At 35.3% G+C, this 25870-nt stretch overlaps 1 protein-coding gene across 2 annotated transcripts; it reads left to right on the forward strand.

Annotated features, from left to right (window-relative positions):
- Positions 1 to 342: 342 nt before the first annotated feature.
- On the forward strand, positions 343 to 25385 carry Pgant1 (Polypeptide N-Acetylgalactosaminyltransferase 1). 2 transcript variants are annotated; one of them, XM_071598409.1, is made up of 10 exons: positions 343 to 1075; positions 1266 to 1432; positions 2257 to 2431; positions 7603 to 7812; positions 8370 to 8487; positions 11954 to 12139; positions 15634 to 15768; positions 19050 to 19160; positions 23338 to 23481; positions 23725 to 25385. In XM_071598409.1, the coding sequence occupies exons 1-10, from the start codon at positions 573 to 575 to the stop codon at positions 23893 to 23895; spliced, it is 1920 nt and encodes a 639-aa protein (XP_071454510.1). In that variant the 5' UTR covers positions 343 to 572; the 3' UTR covers positions 23896 to 25385. The 2 variants fall into 2 exon arrangements, with proteins under 2 accessions (XP_071454510.1, XP_071454511.1); XM_071598410.1 differs by lacking the exon at positions 19050 to 19160 and adding an exon at positions 19424 to 19525.
- Positions 25386 to 25870: the final 485 nt, after the last annotated feature.

A 25870-nucleotide genomic window follows, 5' to 3' on the forward strand; every position in this document is an offset into this window, starting at 1 on the left:
CTACCTATAACACTAACTGACAACCCTTACCAACATTTACCATTAATGGCATATTGCATTTTAATAGCGATTGACATGTATGCAGGCATTATATGTGATAAAAATTGTATCTTATTCTTTTCCATGCGGATATCAAGTTACCGATCCAAGATTACGCTAAATTTTTGGTCAATATAATAACGGAAGGGCAAAGTTATACCAATGGTTAGCCTTTAAGATGTTAGCGCTACTGGTGTGGCAAATTATGTAACTATAGCAGATTTATATCATAACTAAGGTAGTGCCAATGCTATTTTTCCTACGTTCACGCAATAAATGAATAAAGAAGTAACGATGGACGAACTTTTCAAATATAAGATAATTTGGCGTATGAGTTGGCATGGAAAGAACTCTTAGACGCTGCTCAGTTTTAGTATGGAAAAGTCAGCGTCGAACGTATCGTGAAGAGCTATGTATACATAAATTTTAATTTCTTTCAAATGTTTCAATCGTCCACCCTGTATAACTGAACATCTATTTGGGTGATAATCCCTTCAAATGATCGTGGAAAATATTACTGTTAAAGTTTCAAAATGTTGCTGCGCTTCTTTCATCGGCGCCGAAAGTTGTTGCTGATTTACTTGGTTATAATATTAATCTTTGTCATGGGATTACTACTATGGACGAAACGGGCTAGGGAGCCTGAGGAGAATGTTATTGTAAATAGAGGCACAGTTAAGGCTCGACATCGGGGGAAATTCAAAGCGAATTCCAGACATTTAGGAGATAATTATACCCTTTCTGCTGATTTAGTTGACAGCAGTGGAAAGGTTATTTCGACGAAATGGGAGCTGAATGCTAAGGTAGTGCCAGTGATTCATCGAGACGCTGTTTTGGCTGGTAGTGAATTTGAAAATTTTATATCTGAAGCAGAATCAAAAATTATACCTGGTCTTGGCAGTGATGGAGCTGCAGTTCGCTTGAAAGGAAATGAAGCCAAATTGGCTGATAAAATAATGAAAAAAGAAGCATTTAATATCATTCTAAGTGATAAAATATCTCTTACTCGTTCGATACCCGACTCCAGGGACCCCTTGTAAGTTATAATATTGTTTCTGTTCTAACAGTAATACATTATTTGATCCATCCTGCTATGAGTTTAAAGGTTTCGTTGTGTGATGTTGTACCTCCCATTCAAATTGCCCTATTAATGTTTTCAATTTTTAATTGTTATATTGCATGTTAGTCATATTTATTTTATATTCTCTTTCAATTGCTTATTGTAGGTGTAAATATGTCTATTATGACGAAAATCTTCCAACAGCTAGCATAATCATTATTTTTACAAATGAAGCCTGGAGTCCTCTACTTCGCACTGTGATGAGTGTTCTTCAAAGGACTAGGGAGAATTTATTGAAAGAAATAATCTTGGTGGATGATAAAAGTGACCGAGGTAACAACACTAAATTTATTTTGATTACACTCTGTGCTGGAAAAAGTTTTAAATGCCATCTTTTATCTTTTGAGTTAAGTTCAAGGTCGTATTTTATGTCCTTAAAGTGCCAAAGGTTTTTCGATGGCTATTCATTAATCCAGAATATTTTTCTACCATGTTTGCTAAGCGCCATCATTATTACCTTTCACCCACGTCAGCAAGGTAAGATTAAAATAGTGTGTATAATGTTTGATTTATTCTCGGAAACGACCAGTCTAAGGAAAGAGAAATGATAAGATAAGAGAATACTAGTTTTCTGTGGCCACTTTGTATACAATTAGCATAAAGTGATAGTGATTTTTTGACAATATTCGACCTCTTGAGTTCATTTATGAATGTTTTTGGTATTGATTCCACTACAAGTAGTTGAAAACTCTTACTTATTGCCATTTAATCTTCTGGGTAGATTTGTCCTAGTTTTTAAAAACGGTGTATGATAAGTTGGGCGTGTAAATAGCATGGATGTGTTATTGCGGCCATTGAAGATATATGGAATAAAAACATTTTCACAGTATTTCTAACAATCATTCAGCATCTTAATAGCGACATTTTTGGTGTTAATTACACCAAGAAGTCTTAAAGAAAAACCAACAGCATAGGCATGTTCATGTTGCATCATGCTCAATAAAAGTGGACACTAGCACAAAGGTGTATTGTATGCCTAGATATGAATTACTACATCTCAATTATCTATATAGCCTGAAAGACAAAGAGCAATAAGGTGTATCAAAATTTGTTTTCAATCAGAATGTAATTGGTCGTGTCTTTTCATTTGTTTTCAGAGGAGCTTGGTGGTAAACTACAGTATTATATTAAAACTCGACTCCCCAAATCAGTGCATCTGATTCGCTTGCCTGAGAGATCTGGACTAATTCGTGCTCGCTTAGCTGGAGCGACACATGCCACTGGAGATGTCCTAGTTTTCCTTGATTCCCACTGTGAAGTAAATACTAAATGGTATGAAAATTTGTTTTTTAATTCTACCCAAATTTTTAAAAAGTTGCATGCACTCTCATTTGCATATTGAAATTTATAGATTGTTTGTGTTTCCAATGTATTTATGCTTTTGTAGCTAAACATCCGTGATTATAAAAAAAATCCTGCCTTTTTATCGATGGATTAATTTACTACAGTAAGTTGTTTTCTCAATTAGAAATATGTACTCAAGTGTGCATTCATGCATGTACAGCTAGACCAAATGGTTTTCATAGGCCATGTATATGCATTTGTGCTGCTGCAATCGAACCAAATCCCACGGGGTTATTGCTTTATAGCACATCAAATTATGAACTTAGATCATTTGATAAGATGTTATTTATCTTTCAAAATCAACTTGATTTTTACAGACCTAGTTCTATTCCATCTGGGAATTCTGTGAGAGTAACAGCGATTCCTGATGTAGGACTAATCACTTGGTGTTTTGTTGTTGGTTTTATGTTTACTTGTTTGTTGCAACTTTTTTCCATTTGTGAAATGTCCTATGTTATGTATGTATCAAAAAGCTTATCATCTCAGCAAATATAAAAATTATAATCATATAATTTCAGGTTTAACTGTTCTGTCATTCTTTTTATTCATCCACATTTACGCATTTCAGCACTCATATTAAGGTTTCTAGTAATAATGCTATGTTTTTTGTTCAATCATGAAATTCTTCAATGACTCGCAGCTTTTACAACCAAATTTAATAAAACCAAAGAAGAAAAACAGGGTTGTCCCTGCTAGTAAAATACAATTAAATCCTGTCTTACTCCCCTACTTTGAACTGCCTATCTGTCCTCTCCTCCCACTAAATTAAATTATGCCATCTGGTTCACATAAGTGTGTGTCTTGAATGATTCAAATCTTTTTACTCTCATCCTTTATTCTTCCGTATTTCCAATAGTTTTTTACTTCATAGAATGACTTCCTGAAATGCATGTAGCATCCAAAGATCTAATTTTATTCCATATTCCTTCTCATCCTCCCATGGACTACAACCTTGACGTGGTGGAAGGGCTCATGCATTCGGAAGACCCCTAGAGCTGTGCTGGTGGGAGTAATAATAAATGCTCCTGGTAGGATCAGCCATGCCTGATAGGTTGAAGGTTATGATTCAGACAAAAGGTAGTCCACATAGCATCTGTTCCTCAGTGAGGCGGCAGCAAAGGCATCTGACCCCAGTGGGGCGGCCAGTCAGTGATGGTGTCATGTTAAAAACACTATTGAGGAAGGCAACGGGAAACCACCTCAATTGTCATTCCCAAGATAAATATGATGGTCACTACTGAGATTTTGAGTCCTGGCAACTATGGGGCTCAGCCCAATCGGCCGTGTGTTATGCTCAACAGTGGGGGAGGACAAGGCTTCTGTAGTCATCATCCCAGGAAAACCTTGCAGGGGAAAACCAATGCCAGCAGGGCAGAAGATGCAGCAGCAGAAGACTAAATTAGCTAGAATAGGAACTTGGAATATTAGGACAATGTTGAGGACAGGTGAATTGGAGAATATTAAGCGAGAGATTGAAAGAGGAAACATAGATATTTTAGGTCTATGTACGGTGAAATGGAAGGATAGCGGGGATTACTGGAGTGATAATTATAGAATAATATACAGCGGCGGGGACGAGAGCCAACGAGGGGTTGCCATAATATTAAATAAAGAGGTAGGAAGAAGTGGTGTCAATATAGAACAACCAATGGATAGAATAGTACTGGTAAAGATAAAAGCAGAACCAAAGAACATGGTCATTGTTCAGATATACATGCCACCGAGCAACCATAGAGAGGAATTAGGTCGATAGGATATATGATCAGTTAGAGGATATTATTGCATGTGTTCCTTCAGGGAAACATTTGATAGTGATGGAGGATTGGAATGCCACAGTAGTTGAAGAAAGAGATGGTGATGAGGGGGGAGATTACGGTTTAGACATAAGGAATGACCGCAGGGAGAAAGCAATTGAGTTCTTTAGAAGACAGGGGTTAGTTATTACCAACAATTGGGTTAGACACCATAAAAGGCATAGGTATGCATGGGAAAGGCCAGGTGACTCAAAAAGGTATTACTTAGATTATATTCTGTTGAGGCACAAGTTTATGAACAGTGTGATAAATTCACACAGCTTCCCAGGAGGGGATGCCGGCTCTGACCAAAATTTAGTTGGTATGAAATGTAGCGTACGGTTCAAAAAGATAAGGCAGGGGCGGTGGGATAGAAAATGGAATGTAGAAGCATTATATGGATTGACAAGAAAGGAGTATCAGCAGGCTGTAGAGAAATCATGTAGAATTGTAAAGAACTGAGGAATATCGAATAAAAATGGGAATATACCAAGATATCGAAATCCGCAAAAGACACTATCGGAACCGTTAACGGGAAAAGGACAAGGACACCATGGATCACGGATGAGATGATGACTGAGATGGATGAGGGAAGAAAATGGAATAATGTAAACAGAGAGTTAGGCAAAATAAAGCACAACGAGTTGAAAAATAAAATGAGACAGGCAACAAATAAAGTAATAGAAGCATGGTGGAAAACCCAGTGCAAGGATATGGAAATTTTCCAGATGAAAGGTGAAATTGGTGCGCTATACAGCAAGGTTAAATCACTATTGGGAAGTAAGAAGGGAAGATCTGTGCTAGCAGTTAGAGATAAGTTGGGTAAGATAATAGTTAACACAAAAAAGATCCAAGAGAGATGGAAGGAATATATAGAAGCACTGTATGGTAAAGAACATAGGCCAACGAGGTTAGACAGTGAAAAGGAAATTGACGTAGATGAAGATAGCTTAGGTCCATACATACTTGACAATGAGATAGAAAGGGCATTAAGGGAGACGAAATTAAATAATGCCTTGGGGGTTGATAACATTCCTGCGGAACTACTGAAATGTTTAGGAAAATGTGGGAGGAGAGGGCTATATGGACTGATTCGTAGTATCTATGAGGAAGGAATCTGGCCGGAAGATTTAGTGAGATCAATTTTAGTTCCTAATCCGAAAAAGGTAAAGGCCACTTCATGTGAGGACTACAGGATGATAAGTTTGATATCCCACGCAGCTAAAGTTGTTCTCAGGATCATAAACAAAAGGATAGAGATTAGGGCAAGTGACTACTTAGGGGATGATCAGTTTGGGTTTAGGAAGGGCAGACGTACGCGTGATACCATTGCAGTAATGAGATCATTAATCGAGAGAAATATAGAACACAACCAGGAGGTATTTGCCTGTTTCGTAGATTTTGAAAAAGTGTGTGATGGGGTAAATTGGGTATAACTAATGAGTAAAATGCAGAAAATAGGAATAGATTGGAGGAACAGGAGGCTAATCCGCAACCTGTACATGTCTCAGACTGCTCAGGTGCGGGTGGGAAACGGGGAGTCTGGATGGGCAGTGTTAGGAAGAGGTGTAAGGCAGGGTTGCCCATTATCACTGTTGCTGTTCAACCTGTATGCAGAGGAAATGATCAAAGAGGCATGGGAAGAACTAGAGGTAGGAATGAAAGTGGGCGGGGAATTCGTAAAATCAGTTAGGTTTGCTGATGACCAAGCTTTAGTTTGTCAGTCAGCCAAGGGGCTGCAAGCATTGCTGAGTGAATTGGAAATTCAGTGCGACAGGTATGGGATGAGAATCAACATTAATAAAACAAAGGTTATGCGATTTTCTAGAAAGAAAAAGGGCAAGCTTAACATTAAAATAGGAGGGCAAAAACTAGAGCAGGTAGAACAGTTTACGTATCTCGGTAGTGTTTTGGACCAACACGGTCAAAGTAGTAGGGACGTAAGGAGAAGAATTGCGCTAGGCAAAGAGGCTTTCACGAGGAGGAGGGAGTTGATGACGGGGACTTTGAGTAAGGATGTTAAGAAAAGACTCGTAAAAACTTTGATATGGAGCGTAGCTATGTACGGCATGGAAACGTGGCCATTGAAGCAGGAGGATAGACATAGATTGGAGGCTTTTGAAATGTGGTTGTGAAGAAGAATGGAGAAGGTGAAAGGGACCGAGAAGAAAACAATTGAGTAAGTGCTTGGTATGGTGAGGGGTTTGTCGGTAGAAATCCTATGGGGGCTGGAAAAATGGATGAAGGGCGTATTTATCGTCAGTGAGATGTTGAAGACTTAAAGAGGGGAGAAGGTTAAGCAATCAAGGAAAGGGCAGAAACAGGATTGGGATGTTGGACAGGATGAAGGGGAAGGAATAACTTTGAGATTAAGAGGGACCTGACCTGGAGTAGGTTGCTGGATTGTGTTTTGTTAAGAGTCACAAAATATTTATTTGGTGGTTGTGTCCATCCAAAAACCTACCTTAACCGGTGGATTACCTAATAACTCCTTCTCATTAAAGTTCTCATCACTTTTTGAACCCCAGCTGTCTTTGCCTTGGTATTTGTTGTAAAAATTAAGTAACCTTCTTGTGATTATTCTCAATACTATGCATGTGAGATTAAGTTTATTGCTATGCAGTCTGCACAAACTGCCACCTTTCCTATGAAAGCCCTTTGCGCTAAATAAAGTCCAAACATGTAATGTCTCCCTTCATGGTTCTCTTGCTCTCTTTAAGAATTCATCAGCAAAACAATGTTTCTATTACCCCATTTACTTTCATTTTCCATAGAACAATTTTCTGTATTATTACTCATGTGAGATTAATGGATGTTAATTATCTGTGTCAACCTGACATTCCCTCCCAGTACCTTTTAATAAATTTCCTGTCATCTCTTTTTGCCAGTATAGTTTCCCTTTGCAACATGCTGACAATTCTATGTTTTCAACTTTCCCTGTTTCAGAATTACTCCGTATCCCCACATTCCACTATCAGCCATGTTTGCTTGGTCATATGGATTGCCGGACTAAGTTTATTATGTAGTTCTTTTTATATTGTTCTCCCCAATCAAGTGGTATTGTTTTCCATGTTCCCTTCTCTCTTTCATCCTCCATATCATTTCTCCTTGAAATCAGGGCTCCTAAATTCTTTTTATGTTTATCATGTCTAATACGAGATGTAACCAGCAGAAAACTATTCTCAGTATCCAATGACAGGACTAGAGAATATCATGAAGGAAGTCCCCTTTAGCTAAGTCAGCATTTAAAAATGCTTGTCAATGAATATGGTTTCATATTCAACTCTGCTTACTCTTCTCAAACAGGTTAGAACCACTTCTCCAACGAATTAAAGAGAACAAGAAAGCAGTATTGGTTCCTATCATTGATGTTATTGATGACCGAACATTAGAATATTTCAACAGCAATGGGAAGTTCTTCCAGGTGGGTGGTTTTACCTGGAGTGGTCATTTCACTTGGGTGGACATCCCTAAGCGGGAAGTGGAGAGGCGAGGAAGTCCAATTGGACCTACAAGGTATTTATGCATGAAATCTCTATGGAGGGGCATTTCTCAATTGAAAACAAAGAGTAAAGTAACTCATTTTTAAGTACTCTTTTTATCGGGGCACACATTTTTGACATGTATGATATATTTGGAATAGGATTGGTGCTATCTAATATTCATGCATGATAGAGCTGTGAAGTGGACTTGACACATTGAGAAAATGTAATTTTTTGTTTGTTAAGTTTGAAAATCATTTCATTATCCATGGGATTACAACAGTGGATTTAAACAAAAGAAACTATTCCAAGTGTATTCCTTAATTGGAAACTTGCTAATCTAAAGATTTTATTGGTAAAATTTACATTCAAAGAAAAAGCTTGTTATTTCCTTTTCTGACATAAGTTCAGGATGTTTGGAGGATTTTCATCCATAAAGCAGTGGTGTCCTTTATCATATCACATTTCATGGTAGGATATCACCATACTTATGCATTTCACTAAACGGAGAAAATATTCCTGGTCAAACTATGTTGGGACAGATGATTTTTGAAAAGATTGAAGTCTCTAAGGAATGTTAATATTTTGCAGATCACCCACAATGGCTGGAGGGCTCTTTGCAATAGACAGGTATTACTTTTGGGAAATTGGCTCATATGACTCACAAATGGATGTTTGGGGTGGTGAAAACTTGGAAATGTCATTTCGGGTAAGTTATTGCTAAATTCAGTTTAAAATAAGGAAGGGATCAGAAAAATGAGGTGAGATTCATGTGCAGTTACCTTAATATAAAACCATTGAAAACTTAATTGTGATTTGCTATGATGAGTTTGCGAGGTTTGTTCAAAAACTATCATCACTTTTGTGTTTTTTCAAATATTATTTATTTATTCATAAATATCTATTTTGTCCCCTTCAAAGTCATCCCCATTAGATTTTATACACTTGTGTCAACATTTTTACCAATCCTCGAAGCACTTCAAAAAATCATTTTTGTGATCTTGTTCAGCTCCTCCTTCGATGCAGTTTTTATATCGTCTATCGTAGCGTAGCGTCATCCTTTCATGGGCCTTTTCAGTCTCGGGGACAAGAGAAAGTCACAGGGGTCCAGATCTGGGGAATGCGGTAGCTGTGACATTACTATTGGGTTGTTTTTGGCCAAAAATTCATGCACAAGTAACGATGTGTGAGAAGGGGCATTGTCATGGTGCAAAAGCCAATTTTTGTTCTACAAATCTGGGTGTTTGTGGCAGATTGCTTCACGCTAATTGCGTATAACTTCCAGGTGATATTCCTTATTTACCGTTCTACCCTGTGGCAAGAACTCATGATGCACCTTGCCCCTGCAAATGAAGAAAACTGTAAGCAAAACTTTCATATTTGACTGAACTTGGCTTGCATTTTTTGGTCGTGGCTCGTGCTACAGGTTCCATTGGGATGATTGAGCTTTAGTTTCCACATCATAACCATAAACCCATGATTCGTCACCAGTTATGTCCTGGACTCTGAGCAAATTTGGGTCTTTGCGGACAGAGTCCAACACCTCATTAGCAATATTAATACATTGCGGTTTTTGGTTGAAGTTGAGCAATTTTGATACGAATTTTGCAGCAACCAGTGTCATGCTCAAATCATTGGTAAAAATCGAATGGCACGAGCCAATCTATATGTTTAGGTCCTCAGCAACTTCTCTGATGGTGATTCGACGATTGGCCAATACTATTTTCTTACTTCATCAATGTTTTCGTCTGTTGTTGACGTGCACAGGCATCTGGCATCCTCTTCGTCATTCACATCTTCTCGACCCTCTTAGAACATTTTGCACCACCGATAAACATTGCTTCGGTCCAAGCTAGCTTCTCCATATGCCACAGTCAACTTTCGGAATGCGTCTGGACGTTGAATTTTGTTTTTTACAAAAAATTTGATACAGATTCTTTGATCCATTTGTTGGAACAGGCAAACATCAAAGACAAGCCAAAACATGTCCAAGCAAAAGAGCAATTGTCAACAATTAACTGAACATTCAAAATGGCTGAACCTATTGGCATAAGTGAGAGACATAAGTACCAACATAGCATTACAAAAAAAATCAAAAATCAAATATACGTAACCCACAAAAAGTATGAATCGTTTTTGAAAAGACTTCGTGATTGAATGCTCAAGCATAGTTTCTTCTATGCCAGACTATGATTGAGTGAAAGCACACCATAATATCAATTGTTTGAAAAAATATTTTCCTTTGATAAATTAATTCTAAGAAAATAATAATAATATAAATCTTTACACACACAATGGCATGTATTGCAAAGTTACAGAGTATTTGGGCCCATCAATTGGGTCAAGTGTAGAAGAAACAAATGCAATACTTATGAAAATGAAGAATTACCAAATGAATAACGTATTAAAAATCAATTCCAAAGAACTGACAATGACCTAAACAGGAGCTACATAAGAATAACTATAAACACATTACAATAAAATAAAAAATGGTTCTAATAGATTATAGTAAAGCATACTACCTTGATCAAAAATTTCCCGGAATTTATTCAGAAAATTAAAAATACAAGTTTATACATCTAAACCTATATTGTCCCCTTCAAAGTAATCCCCATCGACTGCAACACACTTATGCCAGCGCTTGATCCAATCCTCGAAACATTTTTTATATTCGGTTTTCGGTATGTCCATCAGTGCTTCCTGCGATTTTTCCATTACTTCCTCTCGGCTGCTAAAACGCGTTCCCCGTAATGGTTTTTTAACTCGATTGAACAGAAAGAAGTCACAGGGAGCCAAATCGGTGGCTGTTGGATGGTATTTGTTGCATTTTTCGTCAAAAAATTACGAATAATGATAGCACTGTGCGACGGTGCGTTATCATGGTGCAAAATCCACGAGTTTTCTGCCCACATTTCTGGTCTCTTTCGGCGAATTGCTTCACGCAAACGTCTCATAACGCCCAAATAATACTCTTTGTTTACTGTCTGGCCTTCTGGCAAAAATTCATGATGCACTACACCGTTGTAATCCATGAAAACCGTCAGCATTGCCTTCTTTTTTGACTGAAAACGACGTGGTTTTTTTGGTCTCGGCTCATTTGGTGAACGCCATTCACTTGCCTGATGTCTGGATTGCGTGTCGTACTCATAAACCCACGTCTCGTCTCCAGTAATGATCCTTTTGATGAATGTGGGATCGGATTCAGCCTCGCAAATCATGTCTTTTGCGACGTCAACACGGTCTCTTTTTTGCATGAAATTGAGGTCTTTCGGCACCAACTTTGCTGCTACACGACGGAAACCCAAATCATTGACCACAATGTCTTGGGCGGATCCATAGGCAATGTTCAAGTCCTCCGCTATTTCTCTGATGGTTAATTTGCGGTTATTGACCAACATTTCTTTTACTTTCACCGACTTTCGATGTCGATGGTCTGCCACTGCGTTCATCATCTTCGATTGACTCACGACCACTTCTGAACCGCTCGTGCCACTGGTAAACGACCGTTTTTTTTAGAGAATCGTTGCCGAAACACTTTTCCAACATTTCCAACGTCCGTGCGCCACTAAATCCGTTTTTTACGCAAAATTTAATACAAGTTCGTTGTTGCAAATTTAAATCCATTTCTGCAATTGTAAAAAATCGCCAACACACACAGAGATAGATGTACTCTTGGCTACGTAACTTTTGCAAATGTCAAGTTATGACACTAAGATTTAAAGGGAATATCAACAACAGATGTACCAATTTAACAAAAAAAACAGAACTCAAATCGGAACGATGGGAGCGGCACACGGTGGTTATTCCGGGAACTTTTTGATCAAGGTAGTATACATTTCATCATCTAGATACTCACCAACTTAGTGCTAACATTCCTTCATTGTGGAGTATTCAAGTAAATAGTTAACTCTTGTTAGAATTACTCATCTTCATCTGTTGTAAATTGTTGAATGTCATCTGTGGTTATACCTTAAGTTTTCATTACTTCAGCGCACCCATTCCTTCTTTTCTCTTTTTATTGATTCTAATGTGCCTATATTAGGAGCACAATGCAACCTTGGTAGATTTTGGTGAGAAATTTCTTAGCTACCTACTTCTGTCTTATAATGTCTCTAGAGTATATGTATTCCATTCTTATGCATAGCAGGTCAAAAGTTTTATCTTGAATTTTCCAGGTTTGGCAGTGTGGGGGAACCCTGGAGACAATGCCCTGTTCCAGGGTGGGGCATATTTTCCGTTCATTTCATCCCTACTCCTTCCCAGGCAATCGAGATACTCATGGGATTAATACTGCCCGTGTTGCTCATGTTTGGATGGATGACTACAAGAGGCTGTTCTTCATGCATCGTCCAGACTTAATGGTGAGAGCCACACTCTCTTCTCTTATAATGCTGGGCTAATCTCTTCAACCTAAGCTTCCAATTTTACCGTAACATTTGTGTTTGTGAGTTTTTAGTAGTCACTTGCCAATATTTATTGTGGATCAAGAATATGCTGTAAGCCCTGGGTTTAAGGGTTTAAAAAATATCCTTTGATTGATCATGGACTTCCAGAGAGAAGGATGAGTAAATAGAGGAGGAAAAGTGGATGAGAGTGAAAAAATATGTTTTCATTGTTTGTTATCTCCAGCGCAACTTCATGGACTTCGCATAAGATATTGAAAATGAAATGAAATTATTAAATTTTTAATTCCACACACTTTATATTTAGAATACGAATTAGGTTTTAATGTTGAACGTCATCATCAGGTGGTCTTCACAGAAGCTAACCTTGTATACATACGAGGGTGGTCCTATTAGTACCCGGCCTGACCTAGAGATGTTGGTTGTTGTTTGAAAAATATCACTGTATTAGAAAGTATGCAATCTATAAAGCAGATGTTTCAAGTTTGAAGACGCTACATTGCTTAGTATTGGTTTAGCAGCTATCAATAGTGAACATTTTCAGTGAATTTGTGAAAATGGAGAAAATTGGTCATCGTTGTGTGATGCAATACTTATATAAAAGGCCTCAGCCCAACCAATATAAAAGCTGAGCAGGATTCTACTCTGGGCGAATCTGCTCCTTCGTTTACTAGGGTAAAATATTGGGTAGATGAGTTTAAATGGTCGTACAAGCTGTCAAGACGAGCATCTCATTGGTCGACCAAATGAGGTGACGACTCCAGAAATGGAGTTAATTTGTACCCTAGCCCTAGATTAGTGGACAAGTAATCCAAAAATAGAACGGATGTGGTTGGGACGATGGGGAAACAGATGGTGATGAAATGGTAGGACAAAAGAGATGTGATAACGGTGAGCATATATCATGGAACTGAAATGTGCGAAATGGAAAAATGGGGGAAAAAAAGCAGTGAAACCAATTGTGGTACAAGACTGCAATAAGAATATGGGTTGGGTTGATAGAAGCAATGGACTCATGAACATGTACAAAATTGCGAGAAATCGATCAAAAAAATTTTTCGGCACTTGATGGACATTGCAATTATGAATGCTTATGCCTTTTATAAAAAGAATAAGGGGAAAAAATCAAAAATAATTTCTAATCTCGCTTGCTGAAATATTGATGGTTAAGTATGGAAAAGTTGCCCAAGTAGTCCAAGGAAGGCCATCTAAATCTGCTAAGCCATCTCACCTTACTGAGTTATTGATACTGTCCCCCCAAAAAGTACCCCAGAAAAAGATGTGTTGTGTGCTACAAAGTGGAGAAAAGGAAGGAAACAAAATATTGGTGTCCTGATTTTTGTGTTGGTTTGTGTCCTGCTCCATGCTTCAGAGTGTACCATGCTGATAATAATTTCTAAAAATAGGTTTTCATTTAATTTAAGAATAAATCGTTTTTTTTGAGTAAAATAATAGATTTACAGCAAATTTAAAATAATGGTCATGATTTACCATGCAATTTTTTGTAGAATTTCTTTATCTTCATGTTTGCTTCAAACAATTTCATTTTGTCCTGTAGTTATTATTTTTTTAATTTGATGGTTGTATAAAAAGTGAAGTGTTTTTTGCGTAGAAATGAAGTGTTGTAATCATTTAAAATTTTTTACTAAATAAGAGTAAGGAATTTAAAAAAAATATAATTGTAATGTTGCCTATTTTGCCCCTTAAGTTTGCAACATTTCTAACATTGTAATTTACGTTGCCCATTTGTCGAAACATTCTGTTACCGCTGAATTAACCATGTATCTTAAATAGCATTCATTCTACGCTAATGTTTTCATTAATTGTACGAATTAGTAAATTGTTATCGTTTTTCAAGTTTTATCATTAATATAAAAATTGAAACAAAAAATTTTCTTCATTTCAAACGACCACTTAAAATATATGTTTTATACTGCAAAAAAATAATAAAATGTTTGTGTTTAATCATCCTACGACAAAAATAGAAATTTGGGCTGTGTAAAATTAAATACCCTCCACGGGTTGGACATGGAAAAATTAAATACCCAGATGAGTGGTTAAATGATAAAATCAGCTTTAATCAAGACCTTATTATGGTGGTATGTTGATATACTGAGAGATCATAGTGCCTAAAAAATAACTTGATATGTGGAGTTCTCATCATTATCAATGGTCATTTAAAACTAATTTATTTGCTCATTCCCTTGGCTTTCAGGATGGCTTTGCCAGAAATGAGAGTATCATACACCAGAGGTATTAGGATGTTGACCGAATTGTTGTTCATTATAATTTTTGCATGCATTTTTATGGCTTTACATCATTTTTAGGATATGCAGGGTCAATTGTGTTCTTAAGCTTTGATTTTTTCTATAAATTAATCTCAGTGATTTCCTTATTCTAATGCAACAAAAATGGTGCCTCATTGACTGGATGTTAAATATCATGTCTTTAAACTGGTTCAAAATGGAATCTATCAATAGAAGGACTTAAAAATATTTAATTTTGTAAGGATATTTAAAGATCCCTAAGAGCATTGTAGATATTGTCATTTTGTACTTCCAATTGTAAAATCCAGTGCAAAGTTACCTATTAAAACTTATAATATTTATGGGAAAAGCACTGGGCACTGACACTAAATCACTTTTCACTAGATTACTAATTCCTAATTTTTTAAATGCTTACTATGTTATAAGGATCAGTGGTCATACATATTGAAGGTCGATTCCTTAACATTTAACTGTTTTCTTAAATTTTCTTTAAACCTCTGCTTTTATGGTTTATTATAAAATAAGACATCTCTATGGCATAAATAGGTATTACTGGGTCCAACCTTTGAATTCGGGAAATACTAATAAGTGCAAAGTTAAATCTATACTTATTTGGTTGTTCTTAAGAGCAAGAAGAAAAGATTTTGGTCTGATAAAGCTTTAATGAGTTTGTGGGTCAATCTTCTCAGTAAATTAGTGTATTATTTATTGTGTTTTAAGATTCACTTGGAAACTATTCTTAAACTCCATCAAGTAAACTTACACACAGCACATGTTTTTATGGAGTGCATAATAGTTTATGCTTCTTAGTTTCACCTTATTATTTACAATGCAAATAATTGGTGTGCAGTATGACTATCACCAGTTTGATCTTCATATTTTCATGAGTAATTATTTACATATCTCCTCTTTCACTCTATCTACTCTTTCACTGTACTGTATTTACATGTACCATTGGCTACATAATGCTGATTATACATTTTCATATATCATGTTGTACTTTATCACAGCTTGCCAACCTCTCCCTTTCACACTGTCAGTGTTATTATTTTATCCTATTCATAAATTTATAGATCGGAAACCTAAAAGTACTTTTTTGTCTACATGTGCTTGAGCAAATAAACTTGTTACTACATGAATGAGTTAAATTAACCTCTTTTGACTATGTTTTCCTACATATTGCAGACTATTGACTTTGGTGATGTCAGTGAAAGAAAAGCATTTCGTGCTCAAAAGAAATGCAAAGATTTTAAATGGTATTTGCAGAATATCTACCCCGAAAAATTTATCCTGGATGAAAATGTCAAGGCCTATGGTCGGGTATGTATTCGTTGTCCAGTCTTTAAGGATATTGTAAACATATCTTAGCATGCATTATATGAAATTGATTTATGAAAATTAGGGCTGATGTCATCAGAAAAGGTATGTTTAGGGGAAGCAGTTATCCATGAAGTTTTACTGAGGGCTTTGTCCATGTTAAAAGAAAGTTCTACACAGCCCAAAACTGAACTCTCAGAATGCCCATTTTTCTATTGAACCACCAAGAACTGACCCGACTTCATAATACCATAATTACAGTACCCACTAATTAAAATAATTGATAGCCAAATTACTTTTCCTATATGAAGCGCAGATGGAAATGAAAATATATGACATGTGTACAAATTACTATTCTTCAGTATTGATTACTAGTTTTGCAGGCCTGCAGAGCCCTTATTTAAAAAGTTTAAATATGATAGCTGGGTAATAAGTTTAAAAAATAAAAGCTTTATTAAATATTACGTACCATTTGGCTGGCGCTTTAGTGCTTAGGTATTAACATTGAAAGATGATGAAAAGTAAAACGTTGTTGAGAAAATAAAAAGGTATTCAATAATATGATACTGTTATTACATAATGGCTATTACACTCAGCTTTCGTGAATGAAAACTACTTTTGATATCTATCTGTCGTATATTTCTGGTTAGGGTGAACTGAGTACCTTTCAGACCATTTGTAATACAAATTAACAGTTCCAGATAAAATCCACATTGCTGAAAAAGCCCGTGCTATGTCAGATTTTATGATCCTCAAAGTTAAATTCCTCAAAATTCTATTTAAATGGCATGGGAATATTGCGGAACTCATAATTCCAAACATACTGTATAATGCATACCTTTGCTTCAAATATGCAATGAGTCAAATTTATCCCCGTGGACATTATAGTGGGTAGACTTAGAATGACAGTTCTGGAGATTGTTATTCCTTGCATCTATGCAAATATAGACCATAACTAGCACTCATAATAGTTACATCATTAGTGTATTTTTGAATCTTTAAACTTGTTAATTTTATGTGTTTCTTTTTAATTGAAAGTATCTTTCACCATGTCACAATGTATGAGATTATTAAGTTGACTTCTTGAATGAAGTACCCTAGATAGCACCTTAAATTATAATGTTAAGGTATCTTTTTATGTTCATACCTATGCAAATGTGTTAGGTGATTACATATTTTACATGCTGTTATTCTTTACAGAATTCATCGCTGCTTTCTTGCCAAACTTTCTCTTTTAAATACTGTATATATCCACACAAAATGCACTCATGTATGTATGATATGCATTATGGCTTTGGGCGTTGGATTTGGATTTTTTTTCAATATACTTGTGCATAGTATAAATAATTTTCTAGATTAGATCTCTCACATGCTTTTCATTCCAACGAAAAATTATTTTAAACGTTGCCAATAAGTTCATAAAAAATTCAGTATATATTCAATTCAGGTCCTACGAGTTGCTGTGAGATAGCACTCATTTCTTTTCTTCTGCTCAGTATATAGTTAACTGATTTTTTCAGCTGAAGGCTCAGATGTAATTAGCAAAAGAGTATATCTCTTCGAATGCAATTGTAACTGAAATGCACTTTGAGCCATTTGTGAAGATGACTGATAAATATATAAATGTGGACAACCTAATTATGTATCAGACAGGAATCATAATTTACGAAAATAATAACTTATATTGAAATGGAACTTAAATTTTGTCATAACATATCTAGAAGTTTAATTTTAGCGCCAAATGTAAACTGGAAAGAGATGAAGTATTATTGCAAGCATTAAAAATTCTTAAATTTCGTACATTTTCAAGTTTTGTTTTGTCCAGAAAATACGCAAGTATGCATGTTACAAAGTACACATATGTTGCCTATATTCATGTTTCATTATATATCTGTGATATGATGATCATAAAAACTATGTTTGTTGGAACACTAAATACTGAAGATTTTTTTTTCATTTTCTCGTGGCGTCTCTTGGTAGAATTACTTCAGTAATACATTACTAGGTATACATTTTTGCATGTATCTGTAAAGGAATACTTAAGGCATTTGGTGACAGTTTTAGAATATTGTAAATAGTTGATAAGTGCATATGACCACTAGAATATTAAACTTGCAATATATTCAGTTGTGAAAATGTATTAATCCTTGGAATTGACTCCCAGTGATCTAGGTGTGGAAACATCTACTAATGAAGTTAAACTTAGTATAAATCACTAATATGAATTGTCTTCTGTAATCAAAAGAATTGATTTTTGTGGAACTGGCTGGCACCATGCAAGCTTTCTTATCAATGGTAGATTTGTACAAGTGACCCCCCAGTTTATTGCAAAGGGTATATCATGCAAAATGCTCTGAAATTTTATTAATCCCTATAAATTTGAAACTGGGGACAATTTGTGTGGTTAATCTGCCATTGTATAAATTATTTGTTTTTGCAGTGTAGTATTTGATCTGCCATTGTCTGTACAGTTCTCTTGCTCACCTTTTGTAAAATCTAATTTTCTCATGGACTGTGGTGTTGGGTGTCCTCACCATTAATATGTGCTGAGGTTGGGGAATGGGATGATTTTTTTTGTCAAAGCACTCATATTTCTTGGAATTACTGGAAATATTTCACATTAGCTTTGCCAGAAGCATACTCACACACCTTGCTTGGACTAACTTGCACCATTGAGAGTGACTATGCACTTTGTTCACTTAATGTCCAAGAATTACTGTAATTTTCCAATGCACTTTTTCTCAAAATATAATGAAGGAAGCTGGATTACAAGGAACATTTTTAATCAAATACTCAAAAGTACGTGGAAATTTGAAAGATGGCTTATCTGAATAATTTTGTTTATTACGAACACAAATTTAATTTAATGCATGACTTAAGCATAAGCTATTAGCCTGGCTTACAGGTGTCTAGCCTTCACATAAGTATTTGCTACACAATAAGAACACGTTAGTCATTGTAAAAATGAGTGTTAAATCATTGTGCATGCATTTTTTAAACTGGTGTTTGGAATTTAAATTAATTAACCCTTTCCTTTTGGGAAGTCATGATGTACTTAAAACATAACAGCTAGAAATCTATGGAGCTCCACTCACAGAAACACATTTTAATTGGAAAATCATAGTAATTTCATACTTCCAAAATTGGCATTGAAAGACATATCTTGACTATCATAGTGAAGTAAAACATTCAAATATTTTTTGAATAGCCATCTTCAGAATCAAAGTCACTTTCTTTGGGAAGTACTATCTTGAATTGTAAATTATTTCTCTCGAATCTACAAGGTTCGTGCATCTTTCTTGGATCTTTGCCTGGACACAATGGCAAGGGAAGATGGGGACAAGGAGTACTCCATCAGCACTCAATTCTGCTCTGTCTCTGCTTCTGTTGATCAGGTAATTCCATGCAGGGAAATACCATTTCAAGGCACAATGGCCACAATCATCATGCAAGTCTTAATGCAGGGATAGTATGTGTTTGTAAGTGAGAGAGAGAGTTAATAATTGAGAGCTTATTCTGGTGAATTATGTGTAAACTGTGGTAAGGAGGAGCACGTGTACAGGCAATGGTGAAGAGTTTATGTAGGCTTCTATCAAGTGAGAGGGGAAACTCTGTGGTCATAATAAAAATAGGTAGCTTGGGCCATCTGTGCTTCCAGGTTCGTTCGGGTACACTCTGCCTGGACAACCTGCAGCGCAATGAACGAAATGAATACAACCTTGGAGTATACCATTGCCATGACCAGCTTTACTCCAGCCAGGTGAGTTTGGTGTACTCCATTCATGATTTCTTCTGTGGGTAGATATTACTTTCATGACTTTCCTCCTCCTTCATTTTGTTTCCTTATATCATTATTTTCAAATTGCTTTTCCTTATGAATCCTCTCAGGTGATTCTCATCTCCCAGCCTCATCTTTTTTTTACTTGTTAGATTTTTTAAAAAAATCTTCACTGCTATTAATTACATGCTACTCATAATCATCGTTGTGATCATTTGTATGCAAAAAGTCTTGACCATTATAGTCTACTCGAGTAATTGTTTTCTTCACCATGGTAAATTATTTTTATTGCCGTAAGAATTTCTTCAATCACATTCAAGCACTTTCTTGCAGTATTACCCCCTCTTCTCTACTTATGATCAAGTATCCAGTGAGAATTGTCCTGGTTGCCGCTCATGACCTCTCTTTATTCAAAAGATTCATTACACATTTGCTCCAGGTTTTGTCTTTTCTCCACATTTATATTTAGAGATTCTTTTAGTTGTGATTTCAATCCCAATTCCTTACCACTCCAAGTGCTTTCCACTGTCATTGATGTGAAAAAGATCCTCTGAATTGGCAATGAGAATGAATGTTTACTGGTCCATAGCATGGAATCATAAAACCATGGAACCTTCCAATAAATGTTTTTCCTTGATTGATTTAAGGCAAGGATTGGCTACTTTGTTTTTGCAAGCTCAGCTCTTAAATGTTCACAAGCTTGTCTGCAGTCAAGATTTGTTATATCACAGCTAGCCACTTTCCTGGTGCTATTCACAACCCAATGGTTATGTCTGCATTAAATCTTGTATGATAATAATATAAATAGTCTCCCTAAAAGAAGGTTTTTTACATATCTGAAAGTTATTGCACAGTGCCATAAACTTCTATAGTACTTCCATAAAGAGTATTAACTCTTTTACTTTAAACTACACATTTTCTTCTTCAGCTCATACTTTTTAGCCCCATCATGTCATTCAGCATGCCTCTTTTTCTCCTCCCTTGCCATGTCTGCAGGAAATTATTTCTAATATAGCCTGTATTATTCTACTCCCTCTCAGTATCTCCTCCATTCACAATTTTACCTTAATCAAAGTTCAATACCATCTCCCTCTATTATGCTACATGTTTAACACTTCCTCATCAGCCTTCCTCTCAGTCCATTTTATTAAACTTTATCCTAAGTCATTCTCATTCCTGCAAAGTCAAGTTTCAGAGCATGAATACAGATATGCATCATAGCAGAGTCTTCAGTAATCATTTATGTACATGTCTTCTTAAAAGTTAGCATCATCAAATGTCTTTTCCTTGATAATGTTCTTCTTTTGCTAATGCAATTATCTTCCAATCGTGCTGTGATTCTTTACCTTCAAAAAACCCTAAGCACATGAAATATACCTCCTACTCTTATTTCTGCCCTTCTTTACCTCTCTAAGCACTGTGAACCTACTTTTACCTCCACACCCTTGATAATAGTGGTCACTTAATTTTCCCTATTCCACCGACTCCCCACTGGTAAGCTTTTAATATTTTGAAAATTTTTTCTTGTATGTTATGATAAAATGAAGTTGAGATCTGAAGTCAGTCTTCATATGGTTTTATTATCCAAGTGCAGTTTTGCATAATGATTAGCAGTGTTTTGGACCAAGATAGTCTTAAATAGTAGGGGCATTAGGAGAAGGATGGTATTAGCCAATGAAGCTAACACTAGGAGGAAACTGATGACAGGGATGGTAAGTAAGGATTCTAAGGAAAGACTCATTGAAACTTCGATATGGAATGTGGTTTTGTAGAGCACAGAAACATGGTCATTGAAGCAAGAAGTTAGACTTGAATTGGAGGCTTTTGAAATGTGGGTGTGAAGACTGGTAGAAAAACTAAAATGAATGGAAAGGAAAACATACAGGGTGTGGCACTTAAATCCAGACAAGCATGCGTTTCCTCGATTGAGATTTCCTCGCTGGGTAAGCGAAACCTTTCCCAGACTTCTCTGAAGCATTATACTTAGTCATAGTATCGTAAACAGTTGATCTGGAATACCAGGAGAATCAAACTATTTTGGAATATAATGCCCAGCGCAAGCACTTTCTATAATAGTGGCTCTTCAATTGTACTCTGCACTTTTATGTAGGATCTCGGGCATTTTGAGGTTATGACTGTTTACTAGATACCTATAGCTTTCAAGAATGCCAATCGTGACCTCCAGTGGAACTACAGTATGACAAGAAATTCAAATTTAAATTTGTCTGGATTTAAGCACTGCACCCTGTGTATGGATGTGTTAGGCATGATGAGGAGAAAAGGGGATTTTTGGAAGAAATCCAATGAAGGAAGGAAAGAAAAGAATAAATGGATGCAGAATATTTTAATTGGCAATAGCATGTTGAAGACTGTGATAGAAGAGAGACTTAGGAAGGGGTAGGAAAATGATGGGCATGAGTAATGGAATGGAGGGAGGAAGGAAGTATGTAGAATTGCAGAAGGGGTTATTATATTGTTGGATGTCAGGTTGTGTTTTGTTTGAAACTTTCTGTCCTTTTCACCTTTTCCATCCCTGTAGTACAAAAGCCTCCACAATTTTTGGCTGTAATCATGCATCTAAAAGTAAATATGTACACATTTGCAATACCAAAAACAAGTTAAAATAGGTTACCAAAGTTTGTCAACCAATATTTTTCTTGGAAATCATTCTGCTGCATTTTATTTATGCCTATAATCATATGTCTAAAAGTACATATGTGTATATTTGCAATACCAAAACAAGTTAAAATGGGTTGCCAAAGTTCGTCAACGAACCTGGTTCTTGGAAATAATTCTCATGAGTCACTTAATTGGGTTATCCAAATGGAAATAATAGGATTTTTATTTTAAGTGGTAGAATGTCAGGTTACTGTTTAAAATTGTAAAACTGAATGTCATCATCTAAATAAAGGTCATCCAAAAAGTGAAACCCTGCAAATATTTAAAACTTGGAAAAATTTGCCTTAAAAATCATGTTGAGATGAATTATGAGGATTTCCAAAGTATTGTATAAATAACCAATAATAATCATAGCTCTATTTTTCTAAAATGGTTGGTTACCACTTTCAAAACATGTTATCTTCAAGTAAATTTTAAAAATTTATTCATACCAGAAAACAAAAAAATTGGTTATTGTGATTATTTCTCTCCAAGGATTTAGTGTATGCACTGCATTTAATATGATTAAAAATCTTAAATGTTGACTAGATGAGAATACCCAGTTTCCGTTAGATTTTATTATGAACACTCTAGATTATTATCCCTAATAAAAGCTTGTGCTAGGATAAAAGAAAACACACCTCATTAGAGAAATGAGAACCATGGGTTCAAATATTCTCCAGTGGTGTACACAGAAAGTTTCCAGTCCTGATATTCTATGGCAGTGAGGAATTTTGACCAAATACAGAAGTGTTAAACATGTATGAATGAACTTAAATTGAAAACAGGACCTGATTTCAAAATAAAAGTTACATTATATAGTACAGTTTGAATACTGTTGCATTCAAGTCTAATTCTGAGACTTAAAATAAGTGGGAAGAGTTCAACAAGGATTTTATTGAATTTAGTACTCTTACTGCACTCTTAATTTAAAATACCAAAAATTTCCGCTAGAGTCACAGTCTGGCTAGAATGCATATCATTTTTCAGCATAACAGGTTTATGTTAACCAACTCAATAACCTCATTAAATGGTGTGGATAGTCCTATAACATTATTTTGTTATAGATGAGAACCTATGTATCTCTTTCTTGGTCAAACTGTTATATTCTTATGATGGTTTTATCTCTTGGACAGTTCTTTTCCTTAAGCAATGCTGGGGAATTGAGGAGAGAAGATGTGTGTGCAGATGTCGCATCACAGTGGAGTGCAGTGCCTAGAAAGGTGAACATGATGAAATGCCATGGAATGGGCGGAAATCAAGCATGGGAGATACTTAAGGTATGAATTCATTACATAATTTGGTGTTTTAATTGGCCAAAATATGCTTGGAATAATTTTATTTGTATTGTGGGTATCAGGGCATCCCTAAAAAATGTAATTCTTAACCTTCCTAATATTACAGTCCCTAATATTGCAACACATCCTGTCCTAAAAATAAAATTTAATTTCATATTTTATTTATTAGTACATAATGATTACCTCTGTGTGTAGGTTTCCTTTAATGATTTTATTTTCCAACAGAATGGACATTTGCTTCACAAGTCTACTGGGCATTGCCTTGATACCTTAGGAGTGCAAAGTGGTGATGATGTGTATGTTACACAGTGCAGAAACATCCCCTCACAAATATGGGTATTTGATAATTATGGGCAGAATTCAAGTAATTCTGGAATGACAAGCCTTAATGCATAGTATTTAACCTCAGGGACTGAGATGAATTTACCATATGTTTGTATGATTCACAATTCTCAACCAGCTAATTTTGTACTGAGAGCTTGGATTTGAATCTCATTAATGAACTTTTGAAATTTTTGTAATGAATTTTTTAGAATATTTTTTGTGAAAAATACATATACTTTTCCCCTCAGTTTCCAACGAATTGTGACAGTTATATTTTCCAGAAAAAAATGATATACTCAATTATGTCATCCACTATGTATCTTACATTTTCAACATATCAGATGATGTTACACTGCCTAAAAGATATTCTAATAAATTTCACTCATGTTGTTTCTAATAAGCTTTTTGCCAATAGTTGAGTCAAGTGCCTAAATGATTCCAGGACCACATCAAACATTTGTGAGCTCAGAATATTGATCATTCTAGTCCAGTAGGTTATGTATGTCAAAGCTTTTTATACAACATTCTGTAAATACTGTGTTCTTTTGTGTTAGATGTTGGGTATTTTTGTTGAAGGGAATATTTTCCATTTATACTTTAATGAGACTTAAATTGCATTTTTGCATATTTGTTAAATATTATGTACTTACCTGAAATTTGTGCGATCATTTTCTTGCCTCTGTGAGCTGTGGTATATTTTCTTATCTATTATTTGTTGAGTTTTTCATTTGCAAAAAACGTTTTCTATTGGTCTAATTATTTTGTGTGATTCATTTACGAATATTTTCCAGGTACTTAAGCATGTACAAATTATGCCAGATAGTGTAATATGTAATGTTACGGTGCATTTGGTTTTATAGGTTTCACTTAAAGATTGATTGCAAGTTTTGAAAGTAACATTCCTGTTCATTATTTTGTTAATAAATACTTTCTTGAATTTTTATTTTGTTCATAATTGGAGTTTGTTATTTGTATATACCTTTGTGTGTACGTTTCTTGCCAAGTTTTGCTGACATTTGTTGTCAACTTGCTTTTTAGATTTATTGGGTTTATATTAAGTTGAAAGCATTGTAAAACACTTTTCAAATCAACTTACTAGAAAGGACCACTTGCTTGTTAGTAGTGATTATTCGGTTTCCCCAAAATCATCCTCATTTGAAGATAATACAATTGAAAAAAACGGTATGAAAGTGCTTTTGATAATTTTCTATTCATGCTTCGGTTAATTAGTCTCTTCAAAAGGTAAACACAATGATTGCAGGTTTTGGCAATGTTTTTGTCAGCAAACTGCAGAATTGATACTTTTGAATTGATGGAAGTAATGAAAGTCTCTGTTCTTTAGTTTCTATGAAAAAAATAGTTTTTAACCATAAAATGGCCAATATTCATAATAGTTGACTGTAAAATTCAACTAAAAATTTTAGATTGTGTGAACATTGTCAAATATTAAATTTATATGCCTGAGTTTTTGCATTGAATTAAATTTGTCAATATCTCTTAAAAAAAGCAATATTTTTTCTATAGGCTTGAAATTTGTAAACCACAACTTGTGGTTAAATAAAAGTGACATTCTGATGATTTTCTTATGGATTAATAATTTTTCATGCTTCACAAAACTTTTCCTTTCATGCTAAAAGTGTGAAACTTAGAATACTAGATGCATTAAATGCATAGCTACCTACTTTCCTTCTTCCTTTCCTCTACATTAATGTTGCATTGAAATACAGGAAAAAAGATAATTATTTAAATGTCATGGTGGACTTTCAAGATTGACCTATAATTTTTTGGATACTGGTAAAAATTGGGGTCAACAAAACTAGGCTACCTACTTGAGGTTCAATAGGTAATGTACCTGATGAACAGTTAAGACCGCAGCTATCAATTTCTACGAATTGTTATGTCATTTAAATGTTCTGTATTTTTGGAGTTCATAAAAAAATATTAAGGTGTAATATCAATCATATGGACCTCAAAATATTTTCATCCTAATATTGTATGCATAAGTTATAACTCATCACCCAGGCAATATTTCAATTTTAATCAATAA

This window comes from Hetaerina americana, unplaced genomic scaffold (genome assembly GCF_022747635.1).
Source record: "Hetaerina americana unplaced genomic scaffold, ioHetAmer1.1.p SCAF_10, whole genome shotgun sequence".
In the NCBI taxonomy this organism is placed as follows: domain Eukaryota; kingdom Metazoa; phylum Arthropoda; class Insecta; order Odonata; family Calopterygidae; genus Hetaerina; species Hetaerina americana.